Here is an 18,698-nt window from a genome sequence, read left to right as displayed (position 1 = left end):
TTCAGATTTATATTTTTTGTTAGTAAAAATTTTTACTAACAAAAAATTTTTACTAACAAAAAATATAAATCTGAATACATCCTGTAATAGTAACACAGTATAAATCCCCATAATGAACGATAATAAAAATTTGAAAAAGTATTTCACATTATTCAATGTCAAAAAGTTGTCATTTTGATGTTGAAGACTTCTTTCAAAATTGAAATTTTCAAATTGAATATTCTCAAATAGCACAGGTATTCTGTTTTATCCGTTATTATGTTTTATATATATATATATATATATATATATATATATATATATATATATATATATATATATATATATATATATATATATATATATATATATATATTTATCATGTCCTTTTTATATTACAGCCCTCGATAAAGCTAATAAACATTAGCGAAAGCTCGGGCAGCTAAAAAGAGTAAATATTTATTCTAATCAGACCGAATCCCCGAAAAACTACTATTCTATACATACATACGGTCGTTACACTATCAATTATATATATATATATATATATATATATATATATATATATATATATATATATATATATATATATATATATAGATGTAGCCTGGGAATTCTAGGTCTTCTAACTGGAACCACAAATGTGCGGTTGGCTCCTGTTGTTGACTCCGTGCATATGTGTTGTTTCCTGCTTTCGGCAAACAAGTGTTGTCCATCTTTACGCTTGGCTGCACCGCGCTGATGAGGCCAATAGCCAGAAACACGTGTCCGCGGTTTGCCCCCCATTTTTGGAGTGTTATGTCCATTAATTATTTATTTTTTGATTTGTATATCATACACACTCGATAAAATCTTCTTTGTCTATATATATATACAGAGATAAAGATGTTATTGAGTGTGTATGATATAGATGAAAAGGGAATATATATATATATATATATATATATATATATATATATATATATATATATATATATATATATATATATATATATATGTACCTCATTCTACAATTTGAAGTAACTGAATTTCAAGTACCTGATTTTTTACCTGAGCATATGTTCCATTTTCCATATTTGAAAACATATTTAGTAATGGAGAGTTACTCAATTTTAATTGATCATTCAGTAAATTACCTGAATGATCAAGGAAATTCCATTTCGTCTTTTTTATGTAAAATCAGTTCTAAGGAATAAGATTGAATACCTGAAAAAAGGCGACAAAGTCGAAGAATTTTTAGTCCCATAAGATTTACATGGAAAATTAAATGACAGGTTTCCGTGATGGACCTGAGTTCGAATTTCGCGCTCAAAAAATCCTAACCTAACTAATATGGTCTTGAAAATGTTGAAATATTGACAATGTTGACTGCGGCAGTTATGATTGTAATATTAGTTTTAATTTTATAAAAATTATAATGAATTAACAGAGGATAAATACTGTGTTTGTTGATACTATTTGTATGTTTTCTTATTGTAAGTAAGTTTCCCGAAAAAGTCTTTAAAAACTTGATTTTGTTGAAAAGTATGATTTGATTCATCTCTAATCTCAGAAGGGATGTTTGGTGTCGCAGGAATACTGGTACTGAGGTATTAACCTCAAGTGGAGATGTAGTTTCCAAGGGAGTGGTATTGTGATTGGAGAATTCCACAGGCGTATGGTATGATTGAGGGAGTAATAGGTTTCGATGAGCTATTTCGTCATATCCTGACTTTTCTATTGGAGACGGTCTCCTGCGTTTTGTCTGTGCTGTTATTCTGATGCAAGAGTTTCCACTGTTGTGATTGGGCTTATAATGGGCTATAGAAGGAAAGTTATGACTGCTACGATGGAAGAATTGTGGACCAGCTCTTCGTTTTAATGGAGGATGCACTTGTGCTGCTTCGTACTAAGACATATTCTTATGTGCCATTAGTTAATTGATTAAACCCTGTCTTTCGAATTCCTTACAGCTTTTCTTGTCGTTGCCTAAGTGTTCGCCATCACAAAAGATGCATTTGATAGGAAACGTACCTTTTTGGTAAAGCTTATTACATTTTTAACGTTTGCAAGGTGGAATATTTTGCCCAAATCCATGGAATGCAATGAGGTTCCTTGCTTTATCTCAACCATAACCAAGAAAGGTCCAAAATCATTGTTGGTGTAGGTAACTTTCGGTACAATTCATTAATTTGTGTAAGCGTACTTTGGTCATGTTTGAATTGTTCTGATAGGATACTCAGTTCTGAGTATAATGTTTCTATTGCCTGGGACTGTGCAGGAGATAGTTGATGTAAGAATTTTATGAATGTTTGTGAGAAAGGAGATAGAAGATTATTCAATATAAAGTTTGAATTGTCTCTTGCCATGCTTTCATATGAAGAGTGGCCCCCAGGGGGACCGAAGGATTCGTCCCCCATGGACTACACAGGGCTAAGCAAGCAAAAGTTTTACAACTTAAAGCACCAATAGAAGTTACATATAAAGTTTGACTCACTAATGTTTTTCAAGGTCGCACTCACACAAAATTAGCGTAGTAATTGATGATAAAAATCGATATCCACACTGACCATTCTGACTGCATCTGAAGGGTTATTATTTATTATAGATGGTTAATTATGGCTTGTTTGTAAACATAAGACTTTTATAAGAATTACACAATAAATGTTAATGATGTAAGATAACATAGATACTTTTTTATGATTGAAACTGTACAATTTTGTAATGAAGCAAAATGGCGTATGTCATTTGAAAACTCATCATGTTAAACATTATATAGTGTTGGCATGTACACATCTCTTTAAGAGGGCTGTTATTTCTGAAATAAAAATATGGCAGGCAAATACATACTCACCGTTTCTGAATCGAATTTTTTTCCCAAAATTCAATCGGGAAGGTTGAGTGATTTATGAGTAGTGCTGGAGCAGAACCAATTTCATAAGCAGCCAAGTTGATGTATGTAGCTCCTTCTGTCAACTGGATGTCTACATTTATTCCACCAAACTGTAGAATGAGAATCAAATGACTGACAATAATAATAATAATAATAACAATAATAATGATAATAATAATAATAATTTGAAAATTAGATTGGAATGATTATTGGAGTCCTTGGTGGAATGATGTCCTACCTACTCTTGAATCTTAAAATCATACCGGCTTGCCGCACTAAGGCAGAAATCTTAGCTGCACAGATGCAGAAGGCTGTTATTCTTGGCTCACTGTGCTTGTTCTGGGCACGTGATTCTCGGAAACAATGATCACTTACCCCACGATGTGGGGAGTGGTCATTGGTTGATAATACTGGCGCGCCCTCCCGAATGTATCGGGGCTTCGGGGGATAGGGCCTGACCAGCGCACACTACGGGAATAATAATAATGATAATAATTTGACAAACTTCGACTGATCTGGTCATCGGAACTGTCGGGGAAGAACAAAAGTTTCTGCAACAAATATGCTTGCCGTTCCAATCTTACTCTACTCGTTTGGAGTAGTGAAGTGGACTCTGGAGGAGCTGTATCAATTCGACGTAAAGACCCGAAAAATGATGCATCTCTATAGGAGTTTGCATCCCAAATCGTCCGTTCCACGGTTGTAATTCCACCGACAACAGGGAGGCCATGGACTTTTGAGTTTGGAGTGTCTACATGACAGAATGGTACTGGATATAGCCTGTAAATACATAAGGAGTTCGGATCCCCTTCTCTGCATGGTCCGTGACCATGAGAGAGCAGGAATTGTAGCATTTCTCTTTGGGGCAGCTGCCCGAGCAGCTGATGAACTCGGTTTAGTTTTCGACACTGAACGAGGTGACCACAACTCTGTCACCGAGTTGAAACCCGTTCAGCATAAAGCTCAGATTAAAGCCGCAGAGATCACCTTACTTCTGCGGAAACAAAAGGATAAGCCAATGCATGGGGTCTTCAATAACATTGGAGACCTTGGCTTATCAAAGCGCCCGACTCAGGTCGAGTGGGCTGAAGTCGGAAACTGAGGGGTTCATCATGATTTGCCAGGATGGTGTCTTCAACACATTAGTCTACTCTCTTACTGTCTTACTCTACACTCTTACAGTAATGACGAGCAACCGGTGTTGCCCTACGCTCCGGGGGATATTGAATCCGTTGTGGGGAACGAGAAGTGCCGAATTTAATGAAACTATTCGTTCCCCACCCTCAGGCTCATACAAGCTAATAAGTCTGATGTAATCCTTCACAACCACCAGAGCAAGACGATATTTGTCGTGGAGTTTTCAGCTCCTGGCGAGACGAATATCGTCCGAAAAGAGGAGGAAAAACGGAAGAAATATCGAGATTTTCTTTTCGAACTCCGCAGACTCTATCCAGACCACTCTGTCAAGATGATTGTGATTATTGGAGTCCTTGGTGGAATGATGCACTATCTACCTCGAATCTCAAAATAATACCGGCTTGCCGCACTGAGGCAAAAATCTTAGCCGCACAGATGCAGAAAGCTGTCATTCTTGACTCATTGCGCTTGCTCAGGTGTGGGGAGTGGTCATTGGTTGATAATGCTGACGCGCCCCCCGGGGGATAGGGCCTGACCAGCGCAAACTACGGTTGAGAAAATAAATAATAATAATAAGTTCATTTATGGATGAATACAATACATTTTTCAACATATTTGTTATGAATAAATTAAGGTATGAACCTCATGAAGAGGATTTGTAAGGAAATGCAACATTAAAATCAATTCCACTTTGTCATTAGACTCAAAAGCATCAGTTCTAGAAAATGGGAAAGAAGAGTCAGGAACCAATAGGAGATAACATTGATGGGAGTGTCAGTTGAAAAAAACTACATTTTAACTGCAGCGGCGATTCTCACTCCTTACAATAAATACTCGGAATTGTAGAGACGAGGTGTGTATCGTATGAGTGTCGAGTTTGGATTGAATTATTAACAATTTTCGGCTTGCTGAGTCACATCAATCAATCAAATATATATTGTCTAAAATCAAGAAAAGTTAATGCAGTCAAGCAGCTGTAAAATAATTTCATGAAAATCAAAAGATAAAGATGAGTACTATTGTGATCATTTCCAATTTGATTTCAATTTAAGAGTCACCGGTGGACAGCTGTTTCAGCCTATTGGGCATCATCAGTATCGACCACGCGGTCCTCGCTTGCCTTTATTTTATGAAGTACTCTTCTGGACTCTTCACATTTTGTATTCAGTGGAGGACCGCCTGCCCGCATATAGGGTTGTGGCTTGCAGAAGCATGGAAGTAATGATCTTTATGAACGAGGCTAAGCTTTGTGAATCATTTCGTTTGTTGAGGCAATTGAGATATTCATCGATTTCAATAGCTTTTCGGATTATCTGTAAAGTTTTTTTGGTGGCAATGGTTTTGGTATTTTCGAAGTTTATTGTGTGGCTTGTTTCACGATGATGTTTGAAGAGAGATGAGGCTGGATCTGATTCACGAACAGCAAGCTTGTATTCATATGCTTTTTTGGAAATTCTTCTCTTGGTCTAGCCGATGTAAGTTCTGGACCAGTTGGAACATGGTATTTCATATATTGCCTTATTGCTTCGCAATATATAGACTCTGTTGTAGATGTATGTTCTAGAACAGTTGGAAAATGGTATTTCGTACGCACACCTATGGAAACAATACCCCATGAGAACGGGGGCTGAAAGAAGACCAGCTAAATGTAAAAAATACTAAGAAGCTTATTTACGTAAATATTCATTCAATGAAAAAAGGGTACCTATAAGGTGGTTATAACGAAAAGCTATAAACATAAACACAACTTCAAATGTGTAGTGAAGGTGTAAGCTTCATCTACGAGTTACGAGATGAAGCAGCGACACGACCGACAACCTTTTATTTGAGCGAAAACTCGACAAGAATAAGCTCATTTTCATATGTGGGTTTAGCTGTAAGGTTCTTTCATAACACGTTCTACAGCTAAATAAACTAACTGCATATCTAGGTTAGTGAGAGTGTCCTTCCAATTCCTACCTGCAGAAAGTTTATTTGAGGAAGCTGTCACCTGAAGAAGCAATTATTCAAACCAAACTACTTGGTATCTTCCATACTTCGCTACTATTATTCCCAACAAACCTAACAAAATCAGTCCGGTATTTGATCAAGTTCTATTTGGACGACTATCTGGAGTCAACAGATTCAGAAGAAAAGGCCCTGGAGACCATTTTTGAAGTAGTACGAATTCAACGCCTTGGATGATTAGAGTTAGTAAACTGGTCATGCAACTCTTCGAGGACCATTGCATACGGGGGAAAATTTGGTAGATGGAAAATTTTTTGACACTCAACTCTATACACGGAGGTCTCGGGATGTGGTGGGATTCAAAGATGATAAAATTTGTAATGATGTGGAAGCTGAAAATTCGATAGTGGAAAAAGCAACAAAACAGCAAATATTGAAGTTAGTGATGACAATATTTGACCCACTTGGAATGCTTTTATGTTTTATTATAGTTGCAAGGATATTTTTACAAAATATTTGGAGAGGAGATATTTAATGGGATGACGTGATCCCAAAAAAGATTCATGAGACCTGAAGAAGATGCAAGAAAGATATGAATAAAATTTTGAAAATGAGTTTTACAATATGTTACTTCTTGTTGATACTCAAATCTGAACGAATTGAGCTAAAAATGTCAGCGAAAAGGCATTTTCAGTGAAAGCTTATTCGAGGATTGTTTATTCGGTAACATTTGAAGTTTTATTTAGTTACTGGAAAATCTAGAGTTGAACCTATGAAAACATTTTACTATTCCTAGGTTTACAAGGTGCAGTGTTGGCGCTGGATATAGAAATCCACAGAGTATGGTTGTGGTCAGAGTGGCACACAGAGTAGGTAAAATTCAATAACGATCCAGCACTAAAAATCGGTACTGGATTCCCATCTCTAAATATTGCATACAAAGATACAAGACACAATTCTGATGAAACTTATGCAGTCTTTACAAAACAATGAATTTTTGGACCTGCATTTTTAGGAAAATTGGACTGAAGAAATCAGAAATGAAAAAATAGAAAACGATCTAGAAGAAATACAGGAAACGAAATTGGAGCTTCGCTATATCAAGATTATAGCGTAGTTTCTTAGATTTGTTTAAAAGTTGAAAGGGGAAGTTGGAGGGTTGAAGGAAGCGGAAAAGCACTACATCAAGCTGTCGCAAGCAGAAAGCTTTCCTGAAGAGATTGCACGGTTGGAAAAACGTAAATCCATAGACAACAGAAGTAGACTGAAAAAATTGTGTTCTGAATTGAAAAAAGATGGTACATTCGTTTTGGCTGTGTGGACTAATTTAGCAAGTTGTTTGTCACTGCAAACAAGAAGAACTTATATCCTAATTCCCAAAAACCACTATACTCGAATATTGTGATTAAACTTCGGAGAAAGTACTGGATTTTAGATGGACGTGCTGCAGTGAAACCTGCAACCAAAAGATGCCAGTACAGCCTCAACCGCCACCAATGAGAAAATTACCACAAGTAAGATCAATCTCAGGTCTGAGACCCTTCATAAACACCAGGATAGACTATTTTGGGCCATTCTATGTAGTTGTGGGTCGAAGGAAAGAAAAAGGGTGGTGAGTTATTTTCACCATCTCACAACTGATTCGGCGATAATATGTATAAGAAGTTATATTTCAAGGCGAGAATGTCCTGATAGTATTTATAGTAACAATGGAATTAAATCTTCGATGAGCTGCAGAGGAACTACGCCAGGTTTACAAAAATTACGAGGCTAGTGGAGAAAATCTCAATATTCAGTGAACACTTTTTGGACTAGGTAGATTAAAGTTGAATTACCATTCCTATTTCGTCGAAAAAAAAAAAATGGGTTGATATTCAAACTTCTTTGAAAATTGACGATTTCATTGTAATTGTTGATGATTACTCGCCCACAAACTGCCGGAAGATAAGTAGAATTGTATAATTTTTTCCAGGAAAAGATGGCAAAGTTTGCTTGGCAGAGTTCAGAACTTCAACTTCAACCAACACCTACCATCGCCCAGTTACAGATTTATGCAGGTTGAAAGTAGAAGGAGAAGTGAAGAACGCTCCTTCACGGAGGAGAGAATTTTAGAGTTCATTTTATGTTTGAATTTATATTTTTACACCCTATGTTTGTTGGAAGGTGGATGACAATGTTTCATGGTGCATTTTATTAGTTCGGACTTCCTTTGTCTAGTATGATATAAATTGATTTGAAATCCCTGAAAGAATCTGTAAAAAATTTTAAAATGAGCTGAAAAAACTATTTTAATAAGCAAAAAAAACTGAAATTATAATAAAAAACTACAAATAACAACCAAAAAATCAAAACAATTAAATAACAACCCGAAATGAAAATTAATTAAAAAATTATTAACAAGAAATGAAAATTATAAATTAAAAGATTCCAAACCAAGTTACTTCACGGCGTTTCGATTGTTAGTATCCACAATCGTCTTCGGGTGATAACTGGACTCATTCCTCAGAGATCTGTGGGGAAGGAAGAGGGGATAGGTGAAAGCAAACGAATGCTTTCACCTATCCCCTCTTCCCTCTCTACGCTTCATCGGTTTTAGCGGAAGCTGACCGTTTGGCGGGAGTTGGTCGTGTTCCGCTTGATTGGAGGTTTTCACATGTTGCGTATCTCTACGCTAGCTTGGCTAAATGCGTTGTTGGACAACATATATGCGGCTTCTTTGAATTTTCTCCTAAACCAGTGTTCCTTCTTGTGCATGATCTCAGCTTGAGCCCACTTAATGTTATGTTGTTGAGTCCAAACATACTCTGTTATTCCTGATTTGCTAGTTTCTCCTTGCTGTGTGTGTTTCTTGTGCTCGGCAATGCGAACTTTCAATGGCCTCCCAGTTTTACCGATGTATGATTCTTCGCACTCGGAGGGTATCCGGTAAATGCAATTCTTGGAATCGCAGTCCGCGTTTGGTGGCCTGATTTTCGTAAGGCTACTACGAATAGTAGTCCCAGATCTAAAACAGGTTTTGAAGTTATACTTGGACCCAATCCTTCTTATTCTTTCCGACAATCATCTGATGTAGGCAAGTACAAGTACTGGCGTACCTCTAATCAGGCGGAACACGACCAACTCCCGCCAAACGGTCAGCTTCCGCTAAAACCGAAGAAGCGTAGAGAGGGAAAAGGGGATAGGTGAAAGCACTCGAGTGACCTATCAATAGTCAGATATCTGAGGAATGAGTCCAGTTATCACACGAAGATACATGTCACGTGTGGATACTATCAATCGAAACGTCGTGAAGTAACTTGGCTTGGAATCTTTCAATTTTTAATTTTCGTTTCTTCTTAATAATTTTTAATTTGCATTTCTTCATAATGATTCAATTTTTAATTGTTTCTTGTAATTTATTTCATTGTAATTTCAGTTTTTTTGTTATAATTTAGCAAAATCTTTTTAATTTTTATAAATTCTTCCTGGGATTTCAAAATCAATTTATGTCATATTAGACAATGGAAGTCCAAACTAATGAAATGCATTGTATTATTGATGTAGAATTGATAAATATGATCTACCTATGCTCTACCTTTTGATTACATGGGGTATATATGTAGAAATTAGAGTGAAAGAATTAACTTTCAGTATATTATTCACTACTGTGAAACAAAACATGTAGTGATATATTTTGAAAATAAAGTTTGTGAGGATCAAATCGTAACGTGCAGTTTATGAAATTACTACGGATCTTCATCAAGTAACGGCCGAATCAATCAGAAAAAGAAATATCAAGATATAATTGTCTCGTATAAGGTATTTCATTTTCCTTCAGGAGTTGCTGTATTGAATTCTCTTTTTCTTCTATTATTTTCTTCAAAAGGATATTTTCTTGTTTTGGACCAGACCATGAGAATCCTTTTCTATTTGTTTGTGAACTCTCTTTAATGAATCAGCATTTTGTTGAGAAGGTAAACTCTCGTCATCAGGCAGAGAATTTAGTCCATTTTCATATTTTTTCTTGTCCTGTATTAGTAGAAATTATGATATATTTCATTTTGCAAATCAAAATGAATACTTGTCTTTCAGGTGAAACATAGTAATAATTATTTCTTCAGGCACATCAAGAAACAATTAAATAGCAAAGCTGAAATCGTTATAAACTTGTACTAGTAAAAAAAAGTTTCATCTTTGGAAACTTTCAATTGTGTTCGCCGACAGTCATATACCTATTGATAATCCATATACTGTGTGAAGAGAGTGGAGGATAGTATTAGCTAACTAGTTAAGAACAAAGCCTTGAAGTTATTTGAAATAGCAGCGAAAGTCCAAGTTTACTCTTATAATAAATATACATCCGATATTTCGACAATTACTATTGGTAAAACTAACTCTGAAACATAATAAGCAATAGTTAGGAGGTACTAATCACAAGAGCTCACTCCCCTTTTAGTTTTAATAAAATCATCAAAACTGTGTCAAAACTATCTGACAGATCCTGAGCGACTACCGGAGAATTAAAAATTATCTTCATATATCAAACATGTAGCTTATATATGAAAAATTGACATGTACTTACATTATTTTCTACTTTCAATAACGTCGTATGACTTTCTGTATACAAAAATGGTGATGTACAGTCTCCTCCTACGCGAACTTTCAAAAGTTTTTCAGTCATCTCCGATTTTGGCCACAATGCTGAACATGATTCGGGATTCACGGTCACCCATTTATCAGCAGGTCTGTCATTTTCTTGGCATTCAACGGGAAATGGAGCATTATTGATTATTACGTAATAAGGGGTAAATGTTACTTGCTTCGTTAGGCTATTGAAAGTTAATTGATTCTGAACTCCAATCTGAAAATTAATAACATATCGGTTAGATAATTGAAATGTATAAATATCATGAAAATGTCAGAAGTAATATTGTAACTATTGAAAATGTGAAGTATAGGTACAAATGCCTAATTGACGAGTGAAAAGATAATCGTAAAGAACAATTTACGACAAAATGTATTATTATAATGGAAATATGAAACAAAATCTGCAAATTGTCGATAGATAGATAGATACATATATATATATATATATATATATTTATATATATATATATATATATATATATATATATATATATATATATATATATATATATATATATATATATATATATTATATATATATATATATATATATATATATATATATATATATATATATATATATATATATATATATATTCATTGTTTAAAGTTTAAAGAAACATAGAGTTTCATATGTGTTGATTCAGTAATTAGGAAGTTAAACTAAAACAAATACAATCAAATATACAGTGAAGTTTGTTGGAGAAACCTTCATCAATGGTAAAAAAATCCAAGTTTCAAAATATTTTACCTTGGAAATTGAGTTTGACTTCAACCATCGTTTTTGTAACAAAATAGGTACACTCTGTTGTTGGAGATATTCGATTAAATTTATTTTTCTCAATTCAGACATTATGTTTATAATGTTCTTATAATATTCGTTGGATTCATGTAGATTCTTCAATATATTTGACTTACTCTCTTCTGAATATTTTATCCAGGCATCATCTATTTGACAAATATATGATTCCTTTGAATAACAATTCTCCCTATGTATGTCCAGGATTTATTGAAGTTAACTTTTCATAAGATCTTTGGTGGCCATCAGTCAATAATAAAATAATTTCATCATGTTTAAGATCTTGTTCAGTGAACCCTTCAGGTTTACATTCAGTGAAAAGTTGTTTCAAACCATAAATTAATTCGAATGCGTTTTCACCAATCTTCAAAACATTTCCTTTAACCGAAACCGACTTTTTTCCTATATATTATGATGATATTGTGATGTTCGCTCCAACTTCGGAAGAGAAATGAAATACTCTGAAATAATTCCGATTTTCAATTGTGGAATATCATTGACTTTAGGTCGATGATGGTCACTATCTTGCACTGATGAGTGGCTAATAAGCCCGAAACCGGTCTGCAAGTGTGCCCGTTCCAGAATTGAAGGTCGACTCTTTCAGTTGTATTGCCAATTGCATATGCAGGAAATTTTCTGTGAAGATTCCTGCACTGACGCCTGTCGGATATAATCCAACACCCTTCATGGTATTTGCCAGAGGAGTAGTTGTTTTCTGATAGGCGTTAGTCCATTGAACCTACTATGTAGGTATATCGAGACTGGCTTGAACGTTTAAAGTTCATTTGCTTTAGATTTGTTTACTGCCAGTCTTCAAGCATAGCCCACTGACTAATAAGAATCGAAGGAAATCTCTAAGGATTTCTTCATTCAGAGGTCCATCAAAGAAATATGGTTCTTTGATCTCCAATTATGCCCCCCCCCCCACTTAACATTTACCGACCAGCTGTTTGGCTTATCGACTGCTCTCATCCAATTGGGGTTCTCTGTTGCGTAATAGTGCATATTATGTCTATTCACCATGTCATTATGTGGACTCGTCAGAAAACAAAATATATTTCAAAATAATTCAATTCTTCACTAATTGAATTGAATATATTCGAATGGAATTCGAACTGTTTGTTGATACTCATTTTGTCTAGCACTGAATAAAAAAAACGTTATTGTTTTTATTTAATGACTATTTCATAAAAACAATAGAATGAAATACCTTTATATTTCAGACTAACATCCGCATTTGTTTGTCCTATTTGATATAAAATTATCATTATTGTAAGAAAAATCTACACCTTAAATTTGATTATTTGCTTTCAAAATTTACTGATATAAAATCATGATGCGCTCTCTAGTTTTGTCTATAATACTTTTAACCTTTACAAAATCACCTCTTCAACACTTTTTCCTCAAAGTCCAAGTGTTATCGTTATTATTTCAGGGTGAAATCGCATCAATTTCGTTTGAGGTGCCGCGGAATATCATTTCCATAATAGTAGGCACTGAATTCAGAATTATTATTGCATTGAAACGGAAACATTATTGTCGAAGTTGTGATTCTACATATTTTATCATCACTTTCCTCATCTGTTTGATATAATTTCCGTACGCCACTGCAAGAGACAGATTAGGGCAAAAACGTCAGTGATGAGTGACACGTGTTTCGATCACCAAGTGATCATCTTCAAGATGATCATCTTTAAGATGATCACTTGATGATCGAAACACGTGTCGAGGTGTAAAAATAACGATTTGGTGTTGGGAAAAAACTCCAGTAATATTCAACACTTGGTTACCAAAAGATAGAAATACAAATGCACGCAGTCACGCGTGTCTAAGGTTTGCCACTTTCTTGAGTGCTATGTCTGATCATTAATTTCTGTTTCTATATCAAGACACTCAATAACTTTCATATTTGTTTAATTACCTGGACCTTGATGTCCATGAAACACAAGATCTATCAACTGAAACCACAAATGTGCGGTTGGCTCCTGTTGGTGGCTCCGTGCATTTGTATTTCTATCTTTTGGTAACCAAGTGTTGCCCATCCTTACACTTGGCTGCACCATACTGATGATGGGCCAAAAGCCCGAAACACGTGTCTATGGTTTGCCACCACTTTCTTGAGTGCTATGTCCGATCATCAACTTCTGTTTATATATATATATATATATATATATATATATATATATATATATATATATATATATATACAGGGTCCTGCAACAGTGGCGCGGTGTTCCATATCTCTATATAGGAAGCAGATAGGAATCTAATTTTCTATAATATTACCTTATTGCTCGAGCTCGACAAAATAAAAATATTGGCGGTCACACAGGGTGTTCGATTTTTTCTGGGCGGATCCCAACTGTGTCTTTTTAAATGGCAACCTATATTTTTTATCGCTTTTTCGGTTTCTTCACAGAAAATAAAATAAACTTTATGTATATCTGCACTTCGAAAATATTGATGGTTTTCGAGATATCTAGCATGACAGGTTTTTTTTTCCAATATTTGTCACTCAGAATATTTTAAATTATAAAGTTGTGCCAAGTCCAGTTGAAATTTTTTTTTGGTCGAATATTCTACATTGGTAACTCTCTCAAACGATATATCTGAAATCGACCTGTGATATACAGGGTATGAAAAACCGCTTGCCAAATATTGTAAATGAAAATTTGCAAAATCTTCCTTAGATTAAATGGAACACCCTGTATATTATTGATCCATAAGAAGCGCCAACGAAACCTCTACAAATTTCATTAAGTATTCCTTATGACTAAGTTCAATAGTTTTTCTTAAATGAGCATTTCTTTCGAAAAATGGTCATTTTTTCAAAGCGAAATCCATTTGACGACTAATAAGAATATACAAAAAATACCCTTTCCTTAAAATATCGCCCATTCCTAAAATTACCTGTTGCTAGATAAACAAGTTGCGAATTACACCACAAAATGGACGTTCTTGAATAGTTACAATAATTTCAAAAATCTCGGAATTTGTGCCATATTCTTTCGGTCTAAAACAACCTTTCAGCGAATGAAATATTTATTGGAAATCAAGTAGTCTGGCAAATGACAGAACAAAATATTTGGCTGCAAATGAATATTGAAATTTTTAGTCAATCGTGAAGTTGAACTGTCGGTATAATTTCATCAGAATGTTGTTATCAAAAAGTGATTTGATTGATATGATTTTCATATTAGGTGAATCAGACAGGAATTGTTTATTGGCAAGTAGAATTTATTCTCAACGGTATCCAGATAGAAGGCATCCAGATGAAAGATCTTTCCGAAAGGTCTTGGGACGATTCGTTGAAACTGGATCTATTAATTATTCCAAACATGAGCGCATCAAGCCAGCTACTAATGAAGATAATGAATAGCAAGTTCTTCTTGCTGTTGAAGAAGATCCTAGTAGGAGTCAACGACAAATTGGGAAAATAGTGGATATAAGTGAGAGATCAGTGCAACGAGTATTGAAGAAACATCGCTTGCATCCATACCACGTTCAGTTACATCAAGAACTACTGTATGCTGATTTCGAGAAAAGAGTGAGATTTTGCAATTGGGCCATGAACAAAATTCGTCGAAACGAATATTTTTTCAATAATATTTTATGGTCGGATGAATCGACATTCCATAAAAATGGATTTGTAAATCGACATAATTACCATTATTATGCGACAGAAAATCCTCATTTATTGAGACAGGTGGATTATCAACATAGGTGGTCGATAAATGTCTGGGGAGGCATCATTGGAGAATATGTAATTGGTCCATTTTTTTTTGAGGGACATATGAATGGTGCAATGTATCTCAATTTCTTACGAAATGATTTACCAGGTTTGTTAGATGATATTCCTCTTGACCTCCGCAATAGAATGTGGTTACAACATGATGGTGCACCTGCTCACTATTCGGCAGAAGTGAGAGATCATCTAAATGAAGTATTTCCCAATAAATGGATAGGACGGAATGGGCCTGTACGGTGGCCCGCTAGATCACCAGATTTGACGAAACTAGATTTTTTCTTATGGGGATACATAAAAAATATGGTTTACGTTGAGCCACCAACTTCTCCCGAAAATATGCGACTTAGAATAACGAATGCTTTTCGCAGCATTACACCAGCTGTCTTGCGCAGGGTAGAACAGTCTTTCAAACATAGACTTCAGCTCTGCATTCAAGAAAATGGAAGACATGTTGAACATATTTTATAAAAGTTTCATTATCAACCTTAATTAAACTCTCCCTTTTGTAGTTTTGTAATTTGCCAGTTGACAAATTTGAATATCTAGAACTCAAGCTCTGAATGAATATAATAACATGAAAAAAATAGTTATTTACAATGTTTCTTTCTTTTAACTTGTTTGGTTTGATATTGCACGATTTATGAGCGAAATTCTGCATCCAATGAAAAAATAATTTTCCATTTAGCAAAAAGTGATAGGTACATACATTTATTTCGTTAAAAAATATTTGTTTGGACACCTTCTAATGTACAAAATTGAAACAAGATATCTTTCGTATATTTTTATCAGTCGTCAAATGGATTTCGCTTTGAAAAAATGACCATTTTTCGAAAGAAATGCTCATTTAAGAAAAACTATTGAACTTAGCCATAGGGAATACTTAATGAAATTTGTAGAGGTTTCGTTGGCGCTTCTTATGGATCAATAATATACAGGGTGTTCCATTTAATATAAGGAAGATTTTGCAAATTTTCATTTACAATATTTGGCAAGCGGTTTTTCATACCCTGTATATCACAGGTCGATTTCAGATATATCGTTTGAGAGAGTTACCAATGTAGAATATTCGACCAAAAAAAAAATTTCAACTGGACTTGGCACCACTTTATAATTTCAAATATTCATATCACAGGTCGATTTCAGATATATCGTTTGAGAGAGTTACCAATGTAGAATATTCGACCAAAAAAAAATTTCAACTGGACTTGGCACCACTTTATAATTTCAAATATTCTGAGTGACGAATATTGGAAAAAAAACCTGTCATGCTAGATATCTCGAAAACCGTCAATATTTTCGAAGTGCAGATATACATAAAGTTTATTTTATTTTCTATGAAGAAACCGAAAAAGCGATAAAAAATATAGGTTGCCATTTAAAAAGACACAGTTGGGATCCGCCCAGAAAAAATCGAACACCCTGTGTGACCGCCAATATTTTTATTTTGTCGAGCTCGAGCAATAAGGTAATATTATAGAAAATTAGATTCCTATCTGCTTCCTATATAGAGATATGGAACACCGCGCCACTGTTGCAGGACCCTGTATATATATATATATATACAGGGTGTAACATAAGTACGTTAAAATATTCAAGTGACGTATTCCTGAGACAATTTTAAGAAAAAAATCTATATGAACTTGTGTCCGAAAATGCTTTGTTTCGAAGATACGGGGTATTTAAATTGAATTTTTTTGTTCGCTTTTTGAAAATAACTGTTGCAAAAAATATGTTATTTGCACGAAATTCGATACCCGGGGTTTTTTTGACGTGGGAAATCATAATTTCGCATTAATTTTCATGTAACATCTAGAAGGCGCTGCGTACGCTGTCATTATTTATTTCAAATTGCCCTAACTTTTTTGACAGTAAACTTTTGGTACTTTTCATGAAAAAACCTAAATCCCACATCTTTTCCAAGTAATAAAAGTACACCTCCTCAACAACGCTGGAAGTGATTGTTTTCGAGATATTTACAATTTTCTATATCGATTCATATTACTTAGCTCCTAGCGCACTAAGTGAAGTTGCTGAGAACATTACAAAAACTAAGTAGGTGGTGGATCTCGTCAAAATAAACAACTTTTTCCTATTAAATGTTTCGTTTTCGAAATACAGATTGTTGAAATTTTTCAAAACATGGTAGGTTTTTGTCATAAGTTTTTGCAATTTCAGTTATTTTCATCAAACTTTATACGCAATATACCCGTACAGACTTCTTCTGAACCGAGCATTATCGAACTGCTTATTCAATCCACATTAAAAAAAATTGTCAGGTTTAATTATTCAATTAGAAAGTGCTACATTTCGGATTATGTGAAAAAAACAATTCGGAGAAGTACTATGTTATTTATTAGGAAAATAAACATAAAAATTGAACGAAACAACTATTACAATAACTGTTCAAAGTGATACAAGATTCTGCTCTCCTCATCAAAAATTTCCGCACCCGTTGACAAATGCCTGGAGTGTTTCTTATCGTTTCGTAGTAAGCTATGATGCGATCCCTCAACATTTCCTCGTTTTCAATGGGGCTAGCATAAACTAGTGATTTTAGGTGTCCTCAAAAGAAAAAATCGACGGAATTGAAGTCCGGTGACCTCGGGAGCCAATGCTCAGTACCTCCTCTTCCTATCCATCATTGGGGATACGCTACGTCTGAAAAATTTCTTGCTATCACACTAAAATGAGCAGGAGCTCCATCGTGCATAAATCAAGAGTGATTTCGGAGACCAATGGGAACATCTTCCATAAGTTGGGAAGCTTGTGTAGCAAAAAATGTACGCAAGCATCTCTATTCAAACGTAAGGGGAGAAAATAAGTCCCAAATAAATAATCCCCAGTTATGCCTACCCATACATTGAAAGATAATCTGTCTTGGAAATGAGTTTGCATTATCACATGTGGGTTATCTTCCGCCCAGATGTATTTGTTATGGAAGTTCATGATACCATTTCTTGCCTTCTTCTTCTTACCTTCTTGCCCAATTAGCCTCATCTGTGAAGAGGATTTTCGATAAAATTTGCGGATGTTGTTCGACTTTTCTTTGAAGCCATTGAGCAAATTCGATACGTTGAAAATAACGTAGCGTAAGTGCCTGGACACGCTGAATATGATAAGGATATAATTGTTGTTCCTTCAAAATTCCGTAAACTGTCATGTGACTCACATTTAAAGTTTGACTAATTTTTCTTGTACTTGTCTCTGGATGTTCACTAATTCCTTCGAGAACCGCCTCCTCCAATTCTACAGTTCTTGTAGTCCGTGGCCGTCCTACTGCAGAATTTGCTTCAAAACTTCCAGATTCGGAAAGTCGTCGGAAAATATTCGCAAATGTCGCTGCACAAGGAGTCACGCGTTGGGAATACCTTTCCTGATAGATGCGTCTGGCCTCTATTGAATATCCGTCAGCCAAGCCGTATACAAAAACCATATCAGCCATTTCAGCATTCATAAAGTCGGGCATGGTACAAAAAAATCACTTTATAAACTCCGAACTGTGAATTTGTCAATTAATAGTTGAGAATGTGACAGGGAACTTCAATTTTTATAAACAAACTTTCATAGTCTACTCGATTTAATTAACTTAA

The 18,698-nt window shown here is 34.8% G+C and overlaps 1 protein-coding gene across 1 annotated transcript in view; it reads right to left on the bottom strand.

Moving 5' to 3' along the window:
- The window catches only part of LOC111511015 (intermembrane lipid transfer protein Vps13), a 1,108,316-nt gene that overhangs the window by 244,834 nt on the left and 844,784 nt on the right, over positions 1-18,698 (bottom strand). The window contains 2 exon segments of the mRNA XM_074170346.1: positions 2,813-2,961; positions 10,497-10,775. Coding sequence (XP_074026447.1) covers positions 2,813-2,961; positions 10,497-10,775 — 428 coding nt within the window.

This window comes from Leptinotarsa decemlineata, unplaced genomic scaffold, assembly GCF_025532065.1.
Source record: "Leptinotarsa decemlineata unplaced genomic scaffold, Ldec_3_MD MMD2_P_RNA_scaffold_8, whole genome shotgun sequence".
Lineage (NCBI taxonomy): Eukaryota > Metazoa > Arthropoda > Insecta > Coleoptera > Chrysomelidae > Leptinotarsa > Leptinotarsa decemlineata.
The sequence above is the reverse complement of the archived record's forward strand: the minus strand, read 5'-3'. Positions and strand labels throughout refer to the sequence as shown.